At 39.7% G+C, this 27,314-nt stretch overlaps 1 protein-coding gene across 3 annotated transcripts in view; it reads right to left on the minus strand.

The window, feature by feature from the left end:
* Positions 1-15,821: 15,821 nt before the first annotated feature.
* The window catches only part of olfm1b (olfactomedin 1b), a 45,978-nt gene continuing 34,485 nt past the window's right edge, over positions 15,822-27,314 (minus strand). For all 3 annotated transcript variants that reach the window (XM_051681143.1, XM_051681144.1, XM_051681142.1), the window contains exon 6: positions 15,822-20,159. In XM_051681143.1, the coding sequence (XP_051537103.1) occupies positions 19,485-20,159 (675 nt within the window). In that variant the 3' untranslated portion in view covers positions 15,822-19,484. The remainder of the gene's footprint in view (positions 20,160-27,314) is intronic.

The following is a 27,314-nucleotide window of genomic DNA, read 5'->3' on the forward strand; positions in this document are numbered from 1 at the left end:
TGCAATCTCCTCATTCTCCCACCTCTGTCCCCCCACCAGACCAAGAGAGACATTTCTAAAAGTGTTGGAGTCCAGACCGGACCCTCCAAGACCCAGACTAATAGGCAGACCCCCATAGACCTCGGCCAAGACTACACTCTCGAGGCTGAGATCCAGATCCAGAGTGGTGTCAAGACTAGACTCTCCAAAACACAGACTAATACCAGACCCTATAAACACTAGACCAAGACCAAGATTATTACCAGACTAAAAGCCAGACATCCAGAGACCTAGACCAGGACTAGACCCCTTGATGCTTAGATCCAAACCAAGAGATCCATTTTTAGTAGAGTGGTGTCAAGACCAGACCTCCAAGAACCAGACCAACAGCCAAACCCCCAGAGACCCAGACCAAGACTAGACCCCTTGATGCTGAGATACAAACTAAGAGATTGATTTCAAGCAGAGTGGTTTCAAGACCTGACAATCTCAGATCAATACCATACCCACCCTTAGACCTCAACCCAGGCCAATAGCTAGAACCCCAAAGACCCAGACCAAAACCAGACCCCTCAAGGTTGAGATCCAGACTAAGGGATTTATTTCTAGCAGATTGGTGTCAAGACCAGAACCTCCAAAACCCAGACTCAGACCATTAGCCACACCTCCAAAGACCCACACTAGGCCCCTCAAGGCTGAAATCCAGATCATGAGAACCATTTCTAACATACAGCAACTGGAGTCAAAATCAGACCTTCCAAAACCCAGACAAAGACTAGACCTCTAAAGGCTGAGATCCAGACTATGAGATCTATTTTTAAAGCAGAGTGCGTTCAAGACCAGAATGTGCAAGACCGAGAACCAGACCAATAGCCAGAGCCCCACAGAACCAGACCGAAACCATACCCCTTGAGGCTGAAATCCAAATTATGAGAGCCATGTCTAGCAGAGTTATAGTCAAGACCAGACACTCTAAGACCCAGACACCCAATAACCAGGCAAATAGCCAGACCCCCAAAGACCCTGACCAAGGCTTGACCCCTTGAAGCTAAAACCAGATCAATGGATCTCTTTCCAATACACCCACCTTCCCTCTTGCATTCCTTCCTGTCTGTCTGTGCTCCTGTCTCTCCACAATCTCCTTGTCATCCCCCTTCTTGCCCCCTCCCTCTCTTTGCCACTCTGTTCCATTACTCTAATGAGCAGTTGAGCAGTGTCACTAAATTATTTAATGATCATGGGAGGAATTTTGTATTCTCTCTCACCTCAGTCTTGGAATACACTCTTGCTCTCTTTAGCATATCCTATCCTGAAGCACTCAAAACAGGGAGGAAATCTGAGGATAAATAAACCATTTGCTCATTTCGCTTTGTGAAATGAGTTTTTGACAATGTTCTCTTCCTCTTGGTCGTTCTGAAACAGAGAGTGACTGTGAACGTTAATGTTTGTCCATGAGCAAGAATGAAGAGATAAATGAATCCATCATTCCACTGTGATCTGGTTTGATCGGATTTGGAGATGCACAAGGATAGAGATTGCTCAAGGGATGTGTGTGTGTGTTAGTCTGTTAATGTGATTGCATTTTGTTTCCTCTGGAATTCTGTTTTCATGTTTTTCCAAATGCAAACAGGCAATCATGCAAATGCACAGACGTGTGCACAGAACCACATAAACTAGAAACAACTGAAATTTATTTATTTTTTTAAATCTAAATTAATTATTTATTTCTTCCAGAGAGACATTTCTGAGGGAAAATCACGTGACTGAATCTCTCTTCACTGAAAATCTGATCAAGATGACATACGCCTCTCTCTCTCACATAGACACAAACAATAGAATGAATATAAATGTTCAAATCCTACAACACCTCTGGACCATCGATCTCTGAGGGTGTAATACACCAACACACTAAATCTCTCTCTCTCTCTCTCTCTCTCTCTCTCTCTCTCTCTCTCTCTCTCTCTCTCTTTCTTTTGGTTTTCTTTGACAGTTTCTAACACTGTTTTTCTACATTCAGAATCTACATTGTTTCATACAACATTGATTTAGAAATGATATAGTGCATATTAAAATGTTCTCCCCTTTTAGGACTATATAAGGGGAAAAAATCATGTGTTTGGCTGAGACCATTGTACCAAACTTAATTAAACACACATAGCCTATGTAAGTCTCAGCTTTTTCTTACAGAAAAGAACTATGATATTACCATAAATTGTACCTTTGAAAACCATCACAGTAATACCGTGCTATAAGACAATACCTATCTATCGTTGCACAACAGTATTTTTTTTAATGTTCCTTGAAGTACCTATCTAGCTATCTACAGTGGCTATCACTATTTTTTTTAACTATCTATCGTTCTAGCTATCATTCTACAGTACCTATCGTTTTAGCATTCCAGCTATCATTTCATTCTATCTAGCTATTGTTTTAGCTTTCATTCTTGCTATCTAGCTATAATTCTAGCTATCATTTTAGCTACCAATCTGGGTATCTATCTAGATATCATTCTAGCTATCTATCATTCTACAGCATCTATCTAGCTATTGTTCTACCTATCTAGCTATCGTTCTAGCTATCATTCTAGCTATCTATCGCTCTATCTATTGCTCTATTATTTTAGCTATCATTATATCTGTTGTTGTATGGTTCTATCGTTCAAGCTACGTATCATTCTCTTGTTCTCTCTATCCTTCTATCTGTCATTCTATCTATCGTTTATCTATCTGTCCTTCTCTTTCTCCCATTTTCTTTTCTCACGCACATAGATTTAGCAAAAGCTGATCATTATAATATGTGAAGGATCTGCCCTGCATTTGGAAATATGACCCTCAATGAGCTACTGGGTTTTACTCTCGCAGACTTCAGAAGGATCATTATCAGGAAAATGAGTTATGGCTTTTACAGAATATCGTGTGGAATGGTCTCCATCAATCCTTTAATCTAAATCCGGCTTTATTTCCTAGTCTGGGCAGAGAGTTTCATGTTAACAAATCTGAGAAAATGTAATTACCCACGGCTCTAAGAGAGAGAGATAATGAGCTATGTAAAACACACACACACACACACACACACACACACACACACACACACACACACACACACACACACACACACACACACTAATTACACAATCAGGCCATTTCTCACCCTCTTCCCCTATTATTTTTAACCCATCAGGCTTTTTCTTATTTTCTCATAATAGCATATCCTAAATCAACACCACTCATATGAATCAAGGGTAATTTAAGGCTCATATGCCAAATGACACTGGGAGGAAAGAGAATGAAAAGGAGAAAACATAGTGAGCTGGCTACTTAGACAGCATTTTCTGGCTTCATGGGTGTGCTTCCAAAGTGTTGGCGACATGCTAATCTTAGAGTCTATTACAATCAAGTGTTAGAAGATGTTTGTGGGGTTTCTTGTGCACTTCATGTTAGAAGTGTTATTTGTGCTGTTAGTGAAGGACTGTTAATGGAGTTACTCTGCATGAAGTTTCAAAACAATCACTTACTTTGTTCCATTTGAGTTAGGAATGCTGCCTGAGAAGGTTGCTAACTATGTTGGCAGCAAGGTTGCACACTTGATTTTGAAACAGAACTGGATAAATTTCCTCTCTTAGGCATCTCCATTTGACTGTCTTTGCCTGCAATATGATTCACAGGGAACTTGTATAAGTGAGAGAAAGAGATAGATATGGAGAGAGATTTAGTGGCGTATTGGAGAATAACACTGTGAGAAACGGATGGACCGGAGGTGCTAGCGGAGGAGGACATTTATATTCATTCCATTTGTGTGTGTGTGTGTGAGAGAGTGGAAGAAAATGGATGTGTGGGCAGTGTCTTTCAACACTCTGTGAAGGTTGTGTTTGTGGCTTTCGCCAAATATTAAATAATTTGTTTTAAAAGCATCTTTAAAAGTCCTGCATTGTTTAGGGCAGTGTTAATTTTTTCACAGTTTTTTGTTTTAGTTATAGTTTTAGTCTTTTGATGAAAATGTCCTTTAAATTTAGTCAATATTTTGTCATGTCATATTCATTAGTTTTAGACAGTTTTACTCTGATGAAAATACCATTTTATATTAGTCAGTATATTTTATTATTATATGAAAATATTTTAGTTGTCATTAAGGTGCAAAATGACAAACGTGTCAAACTGTCACAGAATAATATTTAATATCAATATTCAAACATTTAGAAACACATATAGGGTACAATGGGGCAAAAGGCACACCTTAAGGAAAATTTGCTTTTTTCTGGTCACGTGTATCAAGATTGAAAAAAATACTTTTCTTTTTTATAGAATATTTTTAGAGCAGAATAATTTGTGTGAAAAGAAATAATTACAGAAGGTTGTTTTCATTAAAATTCTTTTTTTTAAACAGGCGGCGAGGGGGCCTTTTACCCCACACTTGGGCCTCTGGGGGGTTTATAGTGATACCTTGTAGATATAGGGGCAAAAGTCATAGTGCGAAATTTGTCAACTCATGCAAATACTTTTGAGACAGCAAGATGCTTTTTGAGTTAAAATTAAGAAAATGCTTATTCAAAATATCCACTTCAAAAAAGGATGCACTATTTCCTGTTCATTTCAATCACATTTTATAACATCTTAAGTAATGTATAATCAAATTCATATCTCTTGTGATTGGATGAGTATATGTGAGCCCACTTTGAACATTCTTTATAACAAATCTATTCCCCCCACTGAAGAAAAACAATGTGTTTACTGTAATAGGGGCCTTTATCCCTATTATTTGCCCCAAATGCTATCCTTTCACTTAATGGACAGTTATTGAAAAACTTTTGATTTAATCACCTTGAACAAAACTGAAAATTACAAATGACTATTTTGTCTAAAAATAAATGCGATTATTAGCTACAATAATATGCAGAAGTTTAAAAACTATTTAATATTAGATCAAATTACCTCAAAATCAACTTTTAGACATTACATGCAATACTTTAATGGACCAGGATAATTTTGCAATGTATAGTGACAAAAAGGTGTTTAGGAAAGTGCTGTGGTAGTTTTTGTTGCTATTTAGTGTTTTGGGAGAAAATCAAATCAAATATACCTTTCACCGCAGGAGCAAACATAGGCCTATAGCCTAACAGATACAACAACATACAATGTGAAAACTCAGAAACTGATCTCCAGAAATAATGGCATACAATGACTGAAGTATTAGCTACTTTCACTGTATTCTGAACGCTTCATAGTTTAGAGACATATTCATTTTCGTGTTTTAGCCTGATTAGTAGATTGCATCGCGTGTAGCGCATTTTTACAGAAACCGCATATTCACAACGCAGTGTTACGTGTTCTTTCTAGCGCATAATATAACTCAAGTACACCTGTTCATTCACTTTATTGTCTGGCCAGCCACCAGATGTAATTTGTAATATTACATACATGTTGCGTATGTAGTGTTTAATCTCATGAATACGTAACTAGGATGCGTTTGAGTGAGATAACCCGTTTTAAAGTGCTTCATAATGCCGACCGTGTTTAACTCTTTCTGTTAACGCAGTTCAATCGGGGAAATCGCTAACATACTGGATTATTGGACTATATTAATTCATTCTTTCTAGAAGTTTTTTCTTCTGTTTGTGCGCTTTCTTACAGTGTTATTTTTCACTCGTCATATTTTCGTCAACAGTATGCTTAAATTAAATCGTTTACTTCTCGTCATGATGCTATTTTCATCTCGTCTTCGTTATCGTAATCAAAAAACCCTTTGTCAACCAACATTTTCATCAGTATTTTCGTTGATGAGATTAACACTGGTTTAGGGTTGTGTTTATGACTAATGAATAGCATAAAGCTGTAATAAACTGCAATAAAAAAAAATCTGTACTCAACAGAATGCCCTTCTTCTGACCTCTGCTTTGGTTGGAGAGGTCAAGCTGAAAATTCAGCCTCATCTCACAGTAAAATCGGAAAGAGCAGGTCGACTTTTCTTTAGCAAAAAAAATGGTACATGCTGACCGAAATTTAAATCACTGCCCCCAGTGGCCAAAGCGGTAAGTGTTGTGGGGCATATAGGCACATGTGAACTCCATATATGTCCAGTAGAGGACACCAAATGCTAGTTGTGAAGCGAGATCTTTTCAGCTATACAGGATTTGTATACTTTACCCACCAACCCAAACCTAAACCTAACCATTAGTGGAGAAAATATGAAATGTTACGGGGAAAAGAGCGACCTCCGAGTCATGCTCAACAATGAATAAGTGAACGCGATTACTTCCTGGTTTCAACATGGATACGAGCACAGGTCTCTCACGCTGCTGAAACAATGCACTGCTGGTCGAGCCACGTGGTAAGGTAACACCCTGAAACTGATGCAAAAATGTCTGGTGGGAAATGCCGCATGTCAGTGAGTCGGCATACTGTTGCCGATCCTAGGGTATTGGAACTTTAGGAAACAGCATGCTGACTGATAGGATTGTATAATATCTTTTAATTAATTAATTAATATCCATTTTAATTGTGTGGAAAATGCTGGTTCTGTTCAAAATCAATTTCAAAATGCATTTTCAAATATGTTTGGGAGCAAAAGTGTGCCGTCTTTTTTGTACATTATAGTATCAACATGCAGTAACACAGTGACATAGTAAGTGATGTATGTAGTCAAGAAATCAGACACCCTCCCCTCAACTAAATCCGATCACAGTCACAGGAAATGCATTTAAAATGCCTTTGAAAACTGGGTATAAATAGGACCTTATACAGACTTCAGTTCATTGCTTTTTTAACCTGTCTTGTCTGTTCTTTTCCCTCATTTTCCTTCAGTTCTGTCATTGTGAACTTCCTGTCTGACCCTCTGTTGTGTCACCATGCTTACAGCTCCACAACTTCTGCAACAGAACAGAAAGTTCAGATTTTATATATCCTTTTTACAGCAGTGAAAAGACCTCAGGATCATAGGATTTTCCTGCTGACTCATTTTCATTCTCTTTTATTCTTTCTTGCCCTCTCTTCTCTTTCTACGACATTTTCCCAGTGCTAATATTATAGAGCAATATCCTTTCATACTTCAGAATGAGAAAAAGAAAGGAATTGAAACATTTATTCCACTATCTCTCAGAGCAGGACTTTTGAAATGAGACATTGATGGTTTGTAGGTGTAATAGTGAGATACCACCACAGTTCTAGCTTTAAGGGCTGTAGATCTGCAAGATATTAATCAACATGGTGTCTCATATAAATGAATATAAAAATAAAGATATCTCATTGTGGAGATGGGGGCGTGGTCAAGCGATGTTCTGTGGAGAGCGAGGCCGGGAGAGGAAAGTGGTAAGGATTGACACCTGGGGAAAATTATCTCTAACAGCTGTTTTGTGTTGCAGTGAGAGCTGGAGAGAGATGTAAGGGCAGTCCAGACCGCCGGCAGGGGGAGAAGTGACATGCGTTGGATGTGTGTGTGTGTGTTTTTATGTGGACATTTTGGTTTCACTGATAAGTGCTATAAAAGTAAAAGACCAGAGAAGGTGGAAATTCGTTTGCTCCCGCTTCCTCATTTCTGGAGAGTCAAGAACCTGTTACACTCCTGTTAATACAGCAACATGTTCAAACAGACTAGATTGTTTTTCAAAATATGAATATGTATTAAGTCTTCATTGACGTTCGAAAATCTGAGGCCACATTGAAAATCAGAAATTCAAAATCTAATTTTAAATGGAAATAAATGGAAATATATATATATATTTCCATTTAAAATTAGATTTCGAATTTCTGATTTTCAATGTGGCCTCAGACTTTCGAATGTCAATGAAGACTTAATACATATTCAGGGAATACACACTTAATTATGAAATTTAAGCAATGTAATGATGAAAAAGAGTTAATAAAAAGAAAACTAATTAAACAAGATGCTAAAACAGAAAAAAGAGAAGTGTATTTCACTAAAGAATCCGAGGGTACAAAATAAAATTGAAAATAAGACAAAACGGGCATAGACAAGCAGGTGCCTAAAAAACAAGAAGAGAGTGAATAAAATGACAGAAGGTGAAGAGAGAGAGATGAACTGATACTGGGGTGTAAGCTATAGATATACACCCAGAGGGTTATATCCAAAACCACAGGTACATGTGTGACTGCATGAGGTAAACTGAATATGTGTATGAGCGAGAGAGTGTGATTTATTTATTTATATATGGCTCATAGTTTTGGACTTCCTTTCTCTGGCTCACGTTTGTTAAGAAACCTGTCCAGACAGACAACCAGACCGCTGCATGCTCGAATTTGGCAGTGCGATAGGCTCGACTTCCTGCAGTAAGCTCAGGGAGAACAGCAGTTATCCGGAACAGAGCAGACAGAGGTCAATGGTTATGATGGAATAAATAGACATCACTGGAAGAGCACAGCAAAAGAACAGAGAAAGGAGGGGCAGCTGGCATTGAACCAATGAGCGAGAACCTGTTTAGAAGCTTGGGTAATGCGGGATAAGACAGATTAGTGATGTGAGGATGTTACTTACTCTGTTACTTGATTTTAATTGTCATTTACATTTATTCATATAGCAAATGCTTTTATCCAAAGTGACTTGCAAAATAAGTGAAAGCACAAGCTATATATCATAAAGGAGCCAACAATATTAGGAATGCTGCAATATCAGCCTGGTCTCAAAGAAGCACGTTACTATACCTTCATTTTTTCAAGATGACTTTTACATGACTTGTTGAATGTATCGTTGCAGTTTCCTGGTACAATGAGCACTAGAGGTGCTAAAAAAAAAAATTCTGTAGTGTATTACTTGTAAGGAGGCACATTTGAACATTTGCATTAAATAACCTACATTTATAACTTGTTCGAGCGTGATTAAATTGTGCAGTAGCTCAAATAATAGAGTGTTGCACTTGCGTTAAGCGAGTTGACGTGGACCAAAATTGTCATAGATATACCACCACAAAATGATGTGGTTACTTTAGCAATTGCATTTTTCATCTCGCATTTGATTTATGACACTACAGTTTAGGTTTAAGTTTAGGGTAGGGAGGCAGGTTTTCGTTAGAGCATTTACCTTAAAGGGACAGTTCACCCAAAAATTCTCTCATCACTTACTCATCCTCGTGCCATCTCAGATGTGTATGAATTTCTTTATACTGCAGAACACAAATGAAGATCTTTAGAAGAATATTTCAGCTCTGTATGATCATGCAATGATGCATACAATGCAAGCAAATGGTTTCCAGAAATGTGAAGCTCCAAAAAGCATATAAAGGCAGCATAAAAGTAATCCACATGACTTCAGTGGTTTAATTCATGTCTTCTGAAACAAGACGACAAGTGTTAGGGAGAAGCAGATCAGTATTTAAGTCATCTTTAACTATAAATCTTCACTTGCAGACAGTTCTCCTATGCATGTTCATGCGAGAACATAATCTCATTTTTCTGTTAATACTTTTGTGTATTATTTGAGCTGTGAAGTTGTTTAAATCTGTGTTTTTACGTCGAGTAAATGTTAGTAAGCTATTTTTTTTTATACTTTATTTTAGTTTTTTCATTAAAGAAATACATGCATGTACAATACCTCAAGTACAGTTGCGAAGATAAGTCCTGTTCATCTGACCAATCTAAACAATATAATTGTACATGCTTATTGCATCAAATGCTAACAATGTATTGTAAACAGAATAGTTGATAGTCTCACCCCTTCATGTCTGTGTGTGTGCATTGTGGCTGTTTTTTTAGATTTTATATAATAAATAATGAAAACAAATCTGTGATTTTTAGTGTTTCCCATTCATTTCCTATGGTGGTCACTTTTGACTTGGAACAGTAAAAGTGTAACTCTTTTTTTTTTTTCAACCACAGACTGATAGTCAACTCCAATTTCTTTGTGTGTGTTCAGATATCAAATGGACAAAAAGTCACCAAGTCTCGTACCCATCAGATAAAGGAAACCGGTTTTATTGGAGAAACAAAATGTATTTTTGGTCAAAAATGGCCGAACAGTTTATGAGGGTTAAGAGTGACCTCGCTACCTGTTGATGTGTACTCTGTCTCCAAGTTTGTTACTAGAATGTCAATTTCAATTAGTTTAACTCTATCTTGTCTACTCTTCGCTGTTTGATATGCCTTCATCATCTCCCAAAGCACTGAATCAGATGCATCGCCTTTATCATTATTTTCTGAAAAGACTGCAATTTTTTTTGATAGATATTCACAAAATTTGACATCGTTCAATAGCATATTATCACATTTCCAAGCGTTACTGCCTCTGCTCAATTTAATTTTCAAATTAAGAGAAACTGGGGCATGGTCAGATAACAGCCTTGTATGATACTGTGTTGAAACTACATATTGTAATAGCCTTGAATCTATTAAGAAAAAAACAATTCTTGAATATGTTTTGTGGACTGAAGAATAATATGAAAAATAATGGTCAGTGGGATGCATTGCCCTCCAGCTATCTACCAGATTTAGCTTCTGCATATAATTATTCAGGGCAGCAGTCAATTTACTTGCATTTAGCACACAATTATAATCACCTGCCATGATGAAATGCGAATGTGTAAAGTCTGGTATGATTTACTCTCTGAAAGAATGAAGGATCGTCAATATTAGGACCATATAAATTCACTAGAGTAATGGATAATGAGTTTATCTCCCCATATACAATCAAATACCTGCCATACCTATCATTAGTAGTTTGCTTATGTTTGAAGGGAACCGTCTTTTTAATCAGTATTGCTACTCCTCTAGCTTTGGTAGTGTAATTTGACTGGTAAACTTGAGACATCCATGGAGCTTTTATACTTAATCTCGCTGTAGCTTTAGCATGCCTTTCTTGAAGAAAAACTATCTCTGCATCCAACTTCTTGAGATGAGCGTAAACCTTTCCTCTTTTCATCGGGCTATTAAGTCCACACACATTCCAACTTAACAACTTCAGTGTGCTGTCACCATGAGCATTTACTATGCTACTCATTGTTTAATATAAAACTTAATTTGCCTTTTGTACATTAAACATCCCAACTCAAACTTAAAATATTTAGCCTTCCCATAACCTGCAAACCTTGTGAACTAGAACAAAGTCCATTTTCCCACCCTCCTCCCCCCAACTTTTGCATCCCATACTACCATTATGGATGCACTCCTACAACAAATTAATCAGAATCAGAATCAGCTTTATTGCCAAGTATGCTTACACATACAAGGAATTTGTCTTGGTGACAGAAGCTTCCAGTGCACAAGCAATACAACAAGTTGAATATATAAACACAAATTACTTCTTTAGTTGCCCCCGCAGTCAAACGCCTTAACTTCTTTATTTGACCAGTTTTCCACTGTGTTGTGTAAATATGTTTCAACCTGTTCGGATGAATCAAAGACCTTGTTTCCTTGTCCCTCATGGTCACAATGAACTTGGAAGGAAAACGGAATCCGCATCTTACTTCATGCTCCGTGCATTTCTTTCATATCGTTTCAAACATTTGTCTCTGTTTTAAGATGTCAACAGCAAGGTCCAGGAATATGCGTATGACTTTGCCATCATACTGCAGGGATTTCGAGTTTGCCAGGTGCAGAATGCGTTCTTTCACTTGATAATGATGAACTCGGACAATAAGAGCCAGAGACCGGCCGTCTTTCGGAGGCTGTAATGATCGGTGTGCCCTGTCATCTTGAATTGGTCTGTCGAAATTCTCTTCACCCTACACCTGTGCCAGAATTTTCATCACAAACTCAGTAGGTTTACCATTTTCAGCTCATTCCTTTATGCCAATGATTCGAATGTTTTGTCATCGGGACCTTTATTCTAAATCACAGGTCTTTTCTTTGAGCCTCTCACATTTGTTCTCCAAATGCACACACCGTTTCTCCAGTGATTCGATGTGGGTTTCATGAATTTTTTTTTTGCCTCTGTCATGGCTACTGTATTGAGAATACTAGCGAATGATGCATTCAAGTCTGATAGAGTAGATGATAGGACCTCTAACTTTTTATCAAAAGAACTGCTCAGTTTCGTTATGGCCTCCATAATATCTGTGTTTGTCGGCACTTCTGCATTTATGCTAGTTTGATTAGCCGATGGCTCCTTGAGAGTGTTCGTTGTACTTTCATCCCCTTCCATCCTCGACTTTTCTGCTTTCTTTTGTCTTGTCGGCATTTTGCAGGATGGGCAGAATGAACAAATTTGTGATTTCTAAATGTAAGGAATGTTAATTTAAAATATTGGAGATTAGTGGAGAGCTGTTGAAAACACGCTTACTCCATTCAGTACCAGAACCATGAGGCCAAGCTACTTTATTTTGTACTGAACCCAGAATGTTCCTTTTAAGATCAATATTGGGGTTGTTCAAATGATGATAATGTAATGTAAGCCCTTTCAACCCACACACACAATCTGTAGGGTTCAGAGTCCACACACACACACACACACACACACACACACACACACACAAATAAACCTCATCACACGGGACAAGTTGTATAAAAAAAAATTAGCTGATATTTTCCGCCTCTGTAGATTGATAAACCCATTTGCAGGAAATGGAAATTTTATTAGATTCTCATCAATTAATTTTGTCAGCGACAACCACACTCACACACACACACACACACACACACACGTACCTGTATAGAGGAATGTAGATACTCTCACCTCATTATGTGAGGTGTGTGTGAGAGAGTTCACTCTATTCCTCAGGTCTCATATGAACAGATGGAGTTCACTGATTATTCATAGCCACAGATGGATGTGTCTGTCACTTTAAGAGAAGAAAAAGAGAATTGTGTGTGTGTTTAGATGCAGAGCACTCCTTTGGTGAGGTGATGAGATTTGAGGTGAAACCGTTATTAATAAAACAAAAAGGGAATTTGCAGACACACAGAAAGAGAAAGATGGAGATATATTCAAAATAAGGCACAATTTTGTGACAATTAAGCTATCAATATGATAAATTTATTATTATGATTTCAATAACGCAATAGGATGTTTTTATACTGTTTAAAATTAATTTCTTTAATTTTTGTCAAGCCAACGTAATGTGGATAGCATAGTTTATCTAATTTGGTCTTGGAAGAATTTAATGAAAAATATTTGAGTTCTTGACTTTGACTTTGGTATCTTGGTAAATCTGAGCACAATTTGAGACATTGATGAGATCTCTTCTCAAACCTTCGACTAACGCCGTTTCCATTAAATCTCCACTGAATCTCATCGCTCTGTATATTCAGATAGTATGCAGGGATGACAGGTGTGTATTGTGCAGTGTCATCTCAGGTCATGGCTTTAATCCTGATGTGGCATCAACATCCTTCATATTTCAGCTGCTCTCATCTGCTCTCTGCTGTGAGCCAGAAATCCCTCTCAACAGGTACGCGAGGGTCTCAATCTGGAAAGCCGTTGAATAATAAGGAGACCAGGTGTTACTCAGGCAGCAGTCTGGCAAAAACCATCATGCCGAGATTAGTCTGCCTGACATCTGGTGACGTGCACGCGTGTGTGACAATGGGCTGAATCCCAGTTCACACAGATCTACTAGAAAAGTATGAAAAGTATGTAGTACACTGGCAATGAGTAAAGTATATCTTTCTTTGAGATAAGCCAGTACGCTAGGGTGAGTAACGATGACACAATTGTAATTTTTGGGTGAACTTTCCCTTTAACATAAAATAAAGATTGTTGCCATTGCTGGGAAATGAAAGAAATGCAAAGAAGGAAGTAAGAGAGCGAGTGATAGAGGTAAAGAGAGTGGCAAATAGAAAAGCAGATTCTTTGCCCTCTTTGAGATGCAGATTGATTCAATCCAAATTACAGCATATTGTTTCACACACAGAGTGCCTGTTTTTTCACTCTGTATTGTTCAATCTCTTTCACAGATCGAGCTGCTCAGAATAGAAACAGTCATTTATTCATCGATTGAAACATTAAATGAGAGAGAGAAAGGGAAAGGGGGTGGGGAGGAAGAGCGGATAACAGGACGGACAGCTTACAGGGGGAAAATACATGAAAGGAGAGAAAGAGGGAGGGGTTCAGGAAACAGGAGGATTTAAGAGAGAGAAGGGATGGGACGAATTAGCAAATTGAAGATTTATCATTCTTCTTTTGAGATAGACCGTAAAGACCCATATGAGACAGATAAGAGCTATCTAAATAGGAAACGCAAGAGTAGAGGAGAGAGAGAGAATTGACACTTGACTTTTTAGAGCTCATTGCAGAAAGAGAGCTAGAGATATGAAGGTTTTCAATTCAGAATGCAGAATGCTTTTTTTTTATTTATTTTTTTATCATATTTTTATTTGGGTAGAGGGGTTATTAGTCTTAAGCAGACAGCTTACAGTACAAACTAAACCAGCTGAAGACCAATTTGGCCAGGTTTGGTGAACAGCTTGAGCAGCTTAAACCATCTATGGCCATCAAACCATTCTGGAGACCATTGTCTAACTCTGCTGAAAAAAAATAAAAAAATAAACCCAGCTTAATCCAGTTTAAAACTGCTTTTCTGTCTTTAGATTATTTGCTGGTTTAAGAGGGGTTAGGGGGGTTTGCAGCTTGTTGATCAGCTAAACCTGCTGAAGACCAGCAACCCATACTGGGACCAATGCCCAACTCAGCCTAAACTGGTTTATATTCTCAGTTTGTCTCCCAACATGGTCAGACTGGTCTCAATTTAAACCTTCTGAGAGCAGCAACCAATACTGGAGACCATTGTCCAACCCTGCTTAAAAACAGCTTAATCCAGCCTAAGATGCTCTTCTGGTCTTAGCTTGCCTCTGAGCCTGGTCAGACTGGTCTAATTTGCTGGTTTTAGAGGGGTTTAGATGGATTTGAAGCTTGTTGATCAGCTAATTCAGCAGAAGACCAGCTTGGCTAGGCTGGTAGACCAACTGAGCCAGCTTAAACCATCTAAGACCAGCAACCCATACTGGAGACCAATACCCAACCCTGCATTAAAAACAGCTTAAACTGCTTTTATTGTCAGTTTATTTCCCAGCCTGTTCAGGCTGGTCTGGTTTGATGGCTTAAGAGGGGTTTTGGGGGTTACTGTAAGTGTGGTTTTCCAGCATATTCACCAACTAAAACAGCCCAAGACCAGCTTGGCCATGCTGGGAGATCAGTTGGAGCATCTTAAACCATCTAAGACCAGCAAGACCAGTGTCTAACCTTGCTGGGGGAAAAAACAGCTTAAAACCAACCTAAGCTGGTCTGGTCTGCTGTATTTTTTTAAAGGGTTTTGAGCAGTTTGGAGGGGTTTTTCAGCTTGTTGACCACCTAAACTAGCCGAAGACCAGCTTGGCCAGGCTGGGAGACCAACTGAGCCAGCTTAAACCATCTAAGACAAGCAACCCATACTGGAAACCCTATGGAAAAAAACAGCTTAAACCAGCCTTAACTGGTTTACGGTCTCAGTTTGTCTCCCAGCCTGGTCAGGCAGGTCTGGTTTGTTGGTTTTAGAGGTGTTTTAGGGGTTTAGAGGGGTTTCCAGCATGTTGACCAACTAAAAGAGCACAAGACCAGCTTGGCCATGCTGAGACACCAGTTGGAGCAGCTTAAACTATCATACTGAAGACCACTGTCGAAACTTGCTGGGGAAAAAAACAGCTTAAACTAGCCTAAGCTGGTTTCTAGTCTTATCTTGTCTCTCAGCCTGGTCAAGATGGTCTGGTCTGCTGGTTTTATAGGGGTTTAGAGGGGTTTTCCAGCATATTGACCAGCTAAAACAGCCCAAGACCAGCTTGGCCAGGCTGGGTGACCATTTGGAGCAGCTTAAACCATCTAAAACCAGCAAATTATCTTAGGCTGGTTCAAGATGTTTATGTCTGTTTGACAGCAGGGGATGATTTTTGCAAACCTTTGGGCAGAACATACACTCAAAGATCAATCCCAAGTGATGACATCAGGTTATAGAACCCCGGTTTATTGGTAAGAATCAATGTATTGCAAATACAACACACGTCCAGCTAAGCGCAAAAAGAATAAGAGCTGATATTAGCTTTATAAGACAGTATAATTGTTATAATGTCTACAATCCATATCAGACTGCTCAATGATTTTTCTATAGTTTAATATTCATATTTTAGACATACGCTATACTGTCTTAGAGACATTTTACATTCTGAAATCGTAATGGACTTTTTTTTTAGTTTGTGAGAAAAATGTGGCTTCCTAATGCCATCAAAATAAAAAAAGGACACTGAAGCATCACCCAAGCAGACAGTACTATATTACAAAAAAAGAAAGAAAAAAAAAACCTCAAACTATCTATACATCTAAAAAATCAAGAATGGGAGTTAAGAAACAAGCCACTCAAAACAAATGATATAAACAAGCATTTTTTTTTTTAAATTCCCATGTTTACCCACCAAACCTGTAAACTCCTTTCCGCGATATGTGCCCGTATACAACCTCCTCCCCCCAACCCTGATCCCATATAAGTCAGATGTACAGCATCATACAGGTAAACATTCCTTTGAGCACTCCTGCGCACATAGAAACTGTTCATGCAATATGAAAAAAATTATTTCACAAGAAATCACTAGAAGACACAAATCAGCATAAGATTCGACCTGAACCATCTGTTGTTAACACCTTGCACATTTGTTACGGACATGGTGTATCGTAGCAACTATGATGCCGATGTACGTCTATTTACAAACACAACAAGTGTGTATCGTTAGCTTGAAGGGTGATACTCTCACCGGAGAATGCTTAAAGACAACATTAATCAGTGTTCGCACCCTTTTTCCTTCCGTAATGTGACATTTTTCAGAGTGAAAAATTATCAATGAGAAAAATATAGGGCAGGACTTGATTTTATCTATTGCGAATTGACTTGATCATAAAAAAAGTTACATTCCAGAAAGGAGCTAAGTGGATGAAAAAGTAAAAGAGCATGGCGACATCACTTGCAAAGGAAAGCCGTTTCAGAGGTGGAGCAAGTTATTTACAAAGACATAAATTTTTTTCTTCAGATTAAAATGCACAGAATTGCTCACAATAAGACCAGGAATGTACTGTATATTATAATAAAGTAAAAAGGGGCAATTTTGATTCCATGTTGACTTTAAAGGCTCATTTAGACTGCCCCAACAAACGGCGACTTAATTAACATTCTGATCAAACAAAACCCAACAATCATTGGAAGTTGGTGTTTGTTAGGGCAGTGTGGACTCTCCAACACGGTCTCATGACAACTCGTAATATTTCGTGCAAGATGGTGAAATCGTGAGATATCGTATGACTTGGATCGAAGAAAAAGATACCACTTTTATTCCCATAGAGACTAACAAATTAGCTAATAGTATTTCCAATCGAAACAATAAAGGCATCAAATTTTAGCAACCCTCCTATTCAGCACTTTTTTTATACAGTACTTATACTTTATTTAAGAAAGGAAATGTCAGTGAGCAAATTTGGTTACTCATTCCTTATTTATTTATGCAATACAAATAATTGATGTATGTTAATAACCTGTAAAACTCTTCCCTCGTCTCGGTCAAAACCTGTCTTCCGTGGAACGCAAAAGTAATTTTCCTATTAAAATCATGGTTTTGGGTAAAGGGGGTTATACTTTATGGTTAGGTTTAGGTTTGGGTTAGAAGTTAAACTTAGGGAAAATCCTAATAACATTGTTCATTGTTTAGTTTGTTTTTCTCTATTGTAGTAAAAGTCGTTCGTTTTTGCACGAGCCAACCCTTACGATTTCTTAAGATTTTGCCAACTCGCACTAGTATTTCAATTAGTCATCAGATCAGGTTGGGATTTTTCACCTAAAGGGATAGTTCACCCAAAAAGAAAATTTTCTTATCCTCATGTTGCCATTTTACTTTCTTCCATGAAACACTAAAGGAGATTTTAGGCTAAATGTATGGCTCAGTCACCATTCAATTACAATACATATGCAATAAAAAAATAAATGGCAATTACAGGAATATTACCATCTCTAGGCCTGCAGCAGGTCTCCACGTGCCTGGGTCGCCCGTCTCAGGGGCGCTTCGAAGCCTTCCTCGGGTTCTTGGCGGCTGCCCGTGAGACGGGTGGCGTCTGCTTCCTGCGGGTGGCTCCATGCCGGTTCAATACAAGCCAAGCTCAATCGATAGCATTTGTGGCATAATATTGGTCACCACAAATATTTATTTTGACTTGCCCCTCCTTTGCTTTAAAAAAAGCAAAAATCTGGGTTACAGTGAGGCACTTAAAATAGAAGTAAATTGGGGGCAATTTTTGAATGCTAAAATACTCACTGTTTCAAAAGTATAGCCACAAGACATTAACATTATAGGTGTTAACATGATTTTAGTGTGATAAAATCGCTTACTAACCTTTTCTGTGTAAAGTTATAGCCAATTTTATAGCTTCATAGCCATGATGATGTAATGTCAACAAACCCTAAAACCTTTCAAATGACTGTAAAAATGAACTATTTAAACAACTTTACAGCTCAAATAATACATGAGTTTTAACAGAAGAATTAATGTAAGTTCTTTAATAAAATTATAAGCTTCATATTTCTGCCTTTAAACCCTCCAAAAATTGGCCCCATTCACTTCCATTATAAGTGCCTCACTGTAACCTCGATTTTTGCGTTTTTTCAAGAGAAAGAGGGACGAGTCGGTACACATTTCTATGGTAATCAATATTATGCCATAAGTGCTGTCGATTGAGCTAAACTTGTATTGAACCCAGAATATTCCTAATGTGCTACCTAATATCTCATTTTGTGTTTCACATAAGAAAAAATGACATTCAGAACAACATGATGGTGAGTAAATGATGACATTTAAATTTTTGGGTGAACTATCTCTTTAATAGCACGCTTTGGTCTGATCTCAGGTGCTACATTAATCATTATTAAATATCATGATATGGTGTGACCATGTCTAGAGAAGTTAATCGCAGAGAAGTTCAAGTAAAATCTCACGAGAGTCCTTTGAACAACAACAGAGCTATCAACAGTCAGCGCCTTCAGCCAATCAAGTTTTTTAAATTTGATTTTCATTATCGAAAGAATTTAGCTCTGCAAAGCACAAATAAGTTGGGCTCATGATATAGCACAGACTGCAGTAGCTGTCCATGTGAATTTGCCGAGTCAAGCACCAACGATTTTCCTGCACACGCTCGGTTAATGAGGAATGGGATGAGCATTCCATGTTGGCTCCTAGTCCGTAACTCATTTCCCATCCCCCACTACAATGCACAGGAAGCATAGACAAATGTCTTAAGTGCTACTGGAAAACATCAGATTGGAAAATCATCTACAAAGGAAAGTTTTTATGTATAAAAGAAAGGCGTGGCTTCATTTATCTGTTGTTGTTTTTGGCATTCCGTTCATTGTTTGGATATTTTATCTTTCATTCTTATGTCTATAGTTCCATAAATTAAATTTTTCCATTCAGCATAACTTTTTTAAAACAATCTGTTGAAGAACATTCCCAAAGACTGTTTTTGGGTTCAGTTTTTCATTCCTCTTTGAGATCCTCCAAACTAATTCCCAATCTGTCCATCAACGTTGGTTCTTGGACATTTCCCATCATTACATCCACTCTCCATGGTTACAGCTGCTCGGAGCGGATGACATGGAAAAGAGTGACGTTGTAGAGCACCTGGTGTCCATTGTTCCAGGCATATAGTGCGCGATCTCTTGGATTGTAGTCCAGCATCGAGATATGCGAGTACTTGTTTTGCAGAACAATATCAATGTACTCGTACGTCGAGGAGTTGGTGTGGTAGGCGTAGTAGACTTTTGTCCCTCCTGAGTAGCCGTTGGTCACGTACAACGTCCCGCAAATCATAAACGACTCCCCCGCACTGCGCCTCGGGTGATTGGTCGTCCAGGTCTGGATGACGTGTAGGGTTATCGGGTGGAGCTTGCTGATGACAATGTTGCCTGCATTCTGATTGGTGGCATACACGGCCCAGAGCCCGCCCTCGTCCACCATGAGGTCGATGTCAGAGTGTCCACCCCAGGCATAGTGGTAGGTGTTGCTGTAGCCGGCGTTGTCCAGACGCTGAGACTTACTGATGGTTGACGTCTTGAAGTCAAATTTTATGATCATGTTACTCTGGAATTTGTTGAAATAGATGGAGCCGTTGTAGACCACCTGACCGGTTCCAGACCAGGGGTGTGGCAGCCGATGAGAAGTGAAATTATCAGAGATCATGAAGTCGGCCATGGACTTGTACTCCCGCACGAAGCGGTTGTTATGGTAGCCGTCCATGTACCACACCTGAATAAAAGAGAGAGTAAGCAATTAATTTACTGTATATACATGACTGAAAAATAAAATGAGAAACATTCCTGATAGCACCTGTTGAGTGTTTGGTCTGTCAGATTTTACTACGACATTTAGCAGATAATTACGAGACATTTATGATTTCGAATGTATTATACGTTAATCTGTTAAAGTTTTTAAGATGATTGCAAGATGTTTGTGTACAATAATTATTGTTCGAATTGAATTAGCCAAATTGCTCACGCCTGAATTAAAATTTGAATTTGAATCACAGTTTGAGCAATGTTTTGCCCACACCCACATTGGTTTTCGACCATTGAAAATTGGTCAAATGTAACAATTTACATATGTAGCCTTGCTGAGTGCCCCCTATCTCTAAGATTTAACCATATAATGTAAAGATAAAGATACAAAAAGGAAAGTTTGTTCTGAACCATATTCTAAAAGGATATTAAGATATATTTAACACTTAGTTATAGGCATTCCAACTTTGGAAAAACAACATAAATGTATGATGATGTTGATGTAGTGACACTAGGGGTCACTCTTAGGAGCCCCAAACACCTCTGAATATGAAAAAAGGCAAATAGAAATTGGCGAGTGGAATTTGCATGCCACTCCCCCGAACATACGGGTATAAAAGGAGCTGGCTCGCAACCACTCATTCAGATTTTCTCTTCGGAGCCGAGCGGTTGTGTTCAGCGAGCTGAATTACTTTGCTGATCAATTCACCTCGAAAAGCTGTTGGATTTACAGCGCATTACAGCGGCTTCTCCCCCTCTTGCACTGGTGAAGTGCAGAGAACGCCCCTGGGCGCTTCAGCAGATAAAAGAGTATATTCTTCCTGCTGAAAGAGTATATTTTCACTTCTAAAAGAGTGGCATTAACAGAGAGCGTCTTTTTTAAAGAGACCTCTTCGTTTGTGTGTATTTCTTGGTTGCAGTTACAACCTCTCCGCTTCCGATGGCCACGATCGCGGTCTTATGTGCATGGGTGCTGCCCACGCGGTGACAACATTCGTGGACGGGTCATGTTCTCACTGCGAGAGCGTGACCATGGCAACGTTGCGGTCGCGGTTTTTCCTTTGTTAGAGGCCATGTCGGTTAGCACTGGGGGCGATTTGGGGACCCCAATGGGAGCCACTCCGCCGGGTAACTCCCCACGGACCTCCCATTCCCCAGTACGCTCGTTTGCCCTGCTGGGATGAGACCGCTGGCTCGTCTCAGGGCAAGTTCACGATCTCGTTTCGGCGCTTGTGAAGTGGATGAGCTCTCGATTGCAGCATCGGAGATAGCAGACGCCACCCGTCTCACGGCCGGCCTCCAAGAACCCGAGGAAGGCTTCGAAGCGCCCCTGAGACGGGCGACCCAGGGACGTGGAGACCTGCTGCAGGCCTAGAGATGGTAAGCAGACCACTCCATCCCCCGGTGGAGAGCCGGGAGGAGAATCCTTTGCCTTTTTGTTGATTTGCCGCATGCCCGAAGGGCTGCAGCACCTACACCTTCAGAAAAGGAGCAGTTTCCTCATTCCCTGGGTCACATATCCAGTGCTCACGGCTGTCGTTATCACGACCACCGGCCACCGTTGTCTTATGGCAGGTATGGCGCTCCAGGGGAGGCCCCCCCACCCCTGCGCACCCAGCTGTGGCACAAACACGCCCACACCAGGTTGGTTCCTCTACTAGGAGTGTGGTGGCCTCCTGGGCCCTGACCAATGGCACCTCTTTGGCAGACATCTGCAGAGCAGTGGGCTGGGCAACACCCAACACCTTTGTGAGGTTCTACAATCTCTGGGTTGAGCCGGTCTCGTCCCGTATATTGTCAGGTACGAGCAGGTGCGTTCCGGGACAGCTGGCCGGGTGTACCGTTTGCGCGTAGCGCCTTTCCCCTCCCCTGAAATGAAGACGTGCGCTTTTGACTCCCAGTCGTGTTCACAAGTTGTGATCCCTGGATGACTTTCCTCCTTAGCCCTGTGGCAGACGAGTTTGCGGAGAAACTTGCTGCCGGTCCAGTACATGTGCTAACTAAGCCCTGTACTGGGGTAGGTGCTCTTCCGTGGGCAGAGGTTCCTCTGCCCCCGGTCACCGTGTTTGTAGAGCTCCTCCCCCTTTGGGTAGGACCTACCATGTGACGTATTTCCACTCTAAATGCCCCCCCAACCCCCCCGGGATGTGGTCTCTGCGGTGTCTTCCCCTTGGGAGTGACACCCCCCCGGCGTAGACACTTATGGCCCCCAGCCGTTAAACAAAATTCCACTCTTTTGGGGATTAACAATAGGAAAAGAGGCCACAGCTGGGCTAGCCTGTCCCTATTTGTTGGGCAAGTTGACTTGTTCCCAAAGGACCATTCGACGCTCATAAGAGCGCTGGGGGAGGTTACGTGACGGCCTGGTGCGTTGGCTACAAGGCACACAGCGGTCTGCCCATCTCACACCGCCAGTTCACATAATACAGTTCAGTTTATTGTGGCGTTTCGTATAGGGACCCCTAGTGTCACTACATCGACACAACGTCGAGTGAGTGACAGATAGGGAATGTCCTGGTTACTTCCGTAACTTCCGTTCCCTGATGGAGGGAATGAGACATTGTGTCCCTCTTGCTACAATACTGAACTACCCGCTGAAATGGCCGGAACCTTGTCTCGGCTCCTCAGCACAAAACCTGAATGAGTGGTTGCGAGCCAGCTCCTTTTATACCCATATGTTCGGGGGAGTGGCATGCAAATTCCACTCGCCAATTCCCATTGGCCTTTTTTCAAAATCAGAGGTGTTTAGGGCTCCCAAGAGTGACCCCTAGTGTCACTACATCGACACAACGTCTCGTTCCCTCCATCAGGGAATGGAGGTTACGAAAGTAACCAGGACGTTATCATGTACTGTAACTACCAAACTTCCCAAACTTTCAATGTTCAATCAAAGTAGGTCAAGTTGCTCTTTATTTTCACCATGCTTGCATCTGAAATGTTGTCTTTTGGCATGAGTTTGTCAGCACAGCAGGACATGTTCGGTAAACTACAGCCCAGCATCACTGAAGGCTTAATTAAATTAGACTCTGGAGATGTCCATCCTGCCCTGACTGTGGCAGAACACAGTCTGTGAAAATTGACTGCTGGGATGTTGCCTTGTGCCAGGCATTATGAACCCTGTGGGGATAATTCCAGATCATTCCGGATAAAAGCCGACTCTGTGTGGTGAATTCCCAGCATGACTGGGGCTTCTGTCTCCCAGTAAGGGAGGGGTAAAGAGAGAATGGAAGGGTAGAAGCCATGCTCATGGAATTTTCCAGAGTGTTCCATCCCAGCAGGATATCTGTGTGCTCTCTATAGGAGGCACACAACAGTAAACAATATCTACTGTACATACCAACATAAACACACTCAAACTTCTACCTCCTTCTTCAATTTTAAACATGTAGAACACGATTTAACTCTTTTTTTTAAGTCTATAGTTGTTCACAGTACAAATGCAATTCAAGAAAAAAAATTTGCATTTCGTTTTTAACAATACAAATTGTTTCCAAAGCAACTATACCAAATACATGCTTAATAACCCAACAATGTATAAGGTCATGTAAATGCCTTTATTTCCTTTATCTTAGGTCATTACTTAAGGTCATTAACGGTTTAAACAAAAAAGATCGGCACATGTAGATTTTTGCCCATTACCCGTTTTTGCGTTGCATGTTTACACCTTTTACCGGCATTCTTACTGGCTGATCAAATGTCCTGTTTGCATATTTTTTTATGTTTTGATGTCAAAAGCAGAGGAAAAAAAACAGACGATTTAAAAATGTCATGATATTGCAATTTCCTTGCATTGTTGAATTTTTTCAATAAGTGATTCATGGCTGTTATCAGTGATTTGGTGTGCAAGTTACCACACTAAATGGCAAAGAAAAAGGCCTTGAGATGGTAAGAGAACAAGGAGCTGAAAACTAGGGAGGATCCAATACCCAACTGGGGAAATCCATTGTCCTCTGGTCAACACTACAACCAAATGGCATAATAACACCATAAAGAGAGATTTTTAAAAGTAGTTCAAAATGATACTGTAACATTTTCAGGTATAAGGTGTTCAGGGCAAGCTTTAAGGTCTTTTACAAGCTCTGTCTCTGAACAAAGAGGTCTGCTACACACAAAATATTATTAAGAATAAAATTATGTTCTTATTTTCTGACTTTCTTTTTCTTAAAAAAGTTAAGAAAATGTGGTTTCCCGAAAAGACTTCATAAAGGAATCTTCCAGGTTTATTACAAGTTAAGCTCCTTGACAGCATTTGTGTCATAAAATTGATAACCACAAAAATGAATTTTTACTTGCTCCTCCTTTACTTAAAAAAAAGCAAAAATCTGGGTTCTAAAGAGGCACTTACAATGGAAGTGAATGGGGGTCAATCCGCAAACATTACAATACACACTGTTTCAAAAGTACAGCTACAAGATGTAAACAATAAATGTTTTAAAATGATTTTAGTGTGATAAAATCACTTGCTAACCTTTTCTGTGTAAAGTTATCCACCTTTTCCCTACGTCCCATGATGCTTAGCGCGAAATGTGTGCGTTACTTCCATTATCAAGTAAGCACAGTTGTTGTTGCAGCGTATGTCCATTCATTCTTTTGTTGCGGTGTTGGTATTTTAAGAAGAGGGTGTCTGATTTCATGATGACATCCATCAATCACTATGTCATTGTGTTACTGAACAATAAGAAACTGCAAAAAATTCATACAGACAAAGAAAATGCGAACAAAACTGGCATGCTGTTTCTCCCAGATGCTGTTGGAATTTAACCTAAGCACAAACGAAATATCTCAAGAAAAATGATCCATTGTTTTAGTGGAGTACCTGTGTTAGTTCAGCGTCAGATGTGTGTGCTTGTCATCTTGTCACCCTACATGTTGATATCAGACAGACACACTTAGGAAGAGCTGTGAAGTTCTCGTCTCGTTCAAGTTGTCCGATCGGACAGTAATTTCCGTTTAAATCTACACGTAAGTTTAAACTTTTGTTTGGCAGGCCGCGGGTGATTGACAGGTGAAAGATGGTGCTTCACTGCCATCTGGGACACATCAGGACGGCTTTTAAATGTGATGTGACCACATGCTTTTTTGACTACCTCTGTTTGTGTTTTTTGTGATCCAATCACAAAAAGTTTTGCACCCCGTTTACAACTATATTTAACGCAGACCATTTGCGATCAGATCATCCGAAATGCATCTTAATACCAGCTGTAAACAGGGTCTATAATGACTACAGCTAGAGTTAGCGAATGCTATAGAATGACCTCCGGTGGAAGTTCTGGTCAGTTTTTCATGTACCGTATAACTTCAGGTTTACGTTGGGTTCGGGTGTGCGATTAAAGTTTGGCAAATGCTATTTGCACCCTGGTGCAAATAATGGTATACACTATTTACACCCCAGTGCAAATTGTGGCAGATATTAATTGCACCCCAACCCTGGTGCAAATAATGGTAGATACTAATTGCACCCTGGTGCAAATAGTTTCAGATACTATTTGCACCCATATTTAAATTCTAACATACAGGCTGGGCATCACTACAGTGTGTTTATTTAGAGTCCCACAGACCACACTACATTAACCTCTACCCCTAAACCTAACCTTACCTATACTTTAGAAAAAATAGCCTAGGTTTTACTACAGTAACCATGGTTTCACGCGGGAATGAGTGCGATCGACAGACCCCGCCTCTGGATCAAACCCTTCTCTGCACTCCCCGAAATTCACTGTGACCAAATCACTGCGATGAAATCAACATTTATATTAATTTTTATCTATTATTTTAAGTAGTATTAAATGAAATATTAAGAGTGGAAACAGGAAATCTAATGGGAAAAAGAATGAGACAAAAGGCGGATTCGAACCGCAGTCGCTAGGACAACAGTACACATTCACACACCAACTAACCAGTAGATGTCCCTGCAGTGGCGTGGGGCACTGCAGCAACATCTACTGTTTAGTTTGTCGTATATTTCTGTGGTTCCACCAGACTATTGGGGTGCAATTAACTGCACTGTGTGGCAGATACTATTTACACTGGAGTGCAAATAGACACGTTTTTCGATGGTAAAATTTGGTATTTAAATGTTTTTATTTAATCCCAGCTTAATATGCAGAGTCAACTAATTAAACCATTTGTAGGTTAGTTTCATCTAATAGTGTAACTGTGGTGCTAAACATTATTCTGTTTGCATGACCTGTTCAGACAAACACAACAACGTTGGCTCAACAAATGGCATGAGTTTGGGGCAGGACTATCTGTACAGCAAGAGTCTGAAGGGAAACTTTTCTGGAATCTGTTTAACAAAACTCATTAAGTTTACATGCACTTTAAATGTTTGATTTCAGTCAGACTTAAACAATAACTTGTCAATTTAAAGAGTTATGTAAACAATTTTGTCTGATTTTTGCAAAGTCGAACTAACCTAGATAGTGAGATTGTAGCTTGGTTTTGTCCAGCATTTACAGTATAAATGTTAATTGAACCACAGTTGACCTCGACCTCCGCTTGCTCCAAAAGAGAGCAGTGATGTGCAACATGTATTTATCCCAGTGTATTTGATGTCCTTCCTTTAAATACTCTATTACGTGTTGTGCCATGTATACAAGACAGCAGCTTGACTACACAAACACCTGCTTTGGCTCGATTACAACTGAGTATGTAAATGTACTGACTGATTATTTTTGCAATTCCGTTTGGTGAAGCTAGTGGCATAGAAATTACACACTTCAGCTTTAAAATTTGACCGATCAACACTGATTTGGCCAAGTTAGGGCTTCACCTTAACACATGCAGATCTAGAATGAGCTGATGTATCTCTGCTCGATATCTCTGCCAAAGCTGGTTATCTTTCTGAGCCAAACACCACTGTGAGATATTTTTCATTGTTCTCTCCTACACATACATGCGTGCCACACACATTCTCTATTTCCACGCTCTGTCTGTCTCGCACATACAGCCTACGTTCTCATCAATCTTTTAGATAAGTGCCTCCAACCCAAAGTATGAGAAAAACACATCGAGAGGGAGGGGACTTTGGCGGGGGAACCCAGGGCCTGTGAGTGTGAAGGAAGAGTTGTGTATTCACTAGCTAGATTTATAAATGCTGTATCATTTGTATGGTTTCTTTGTGTTT

Source organism: Myxocyprinus asiaticus, chromosome 40 (assembly GCF_019703515.2).
Source record: "Myxocyprinus asiaticus isolate MX2 ecotype Aquarium Trade chromosome 40, UBuf_Myxa_2, whole genome shotgun sequence".
Lineage (NCBI taxonomy): Eukaryota > Metazoa > Chordata > Actinopteri > Cypriniformes > Catostomidae > Myxocyprinus > Myxocyprinus asiaticus.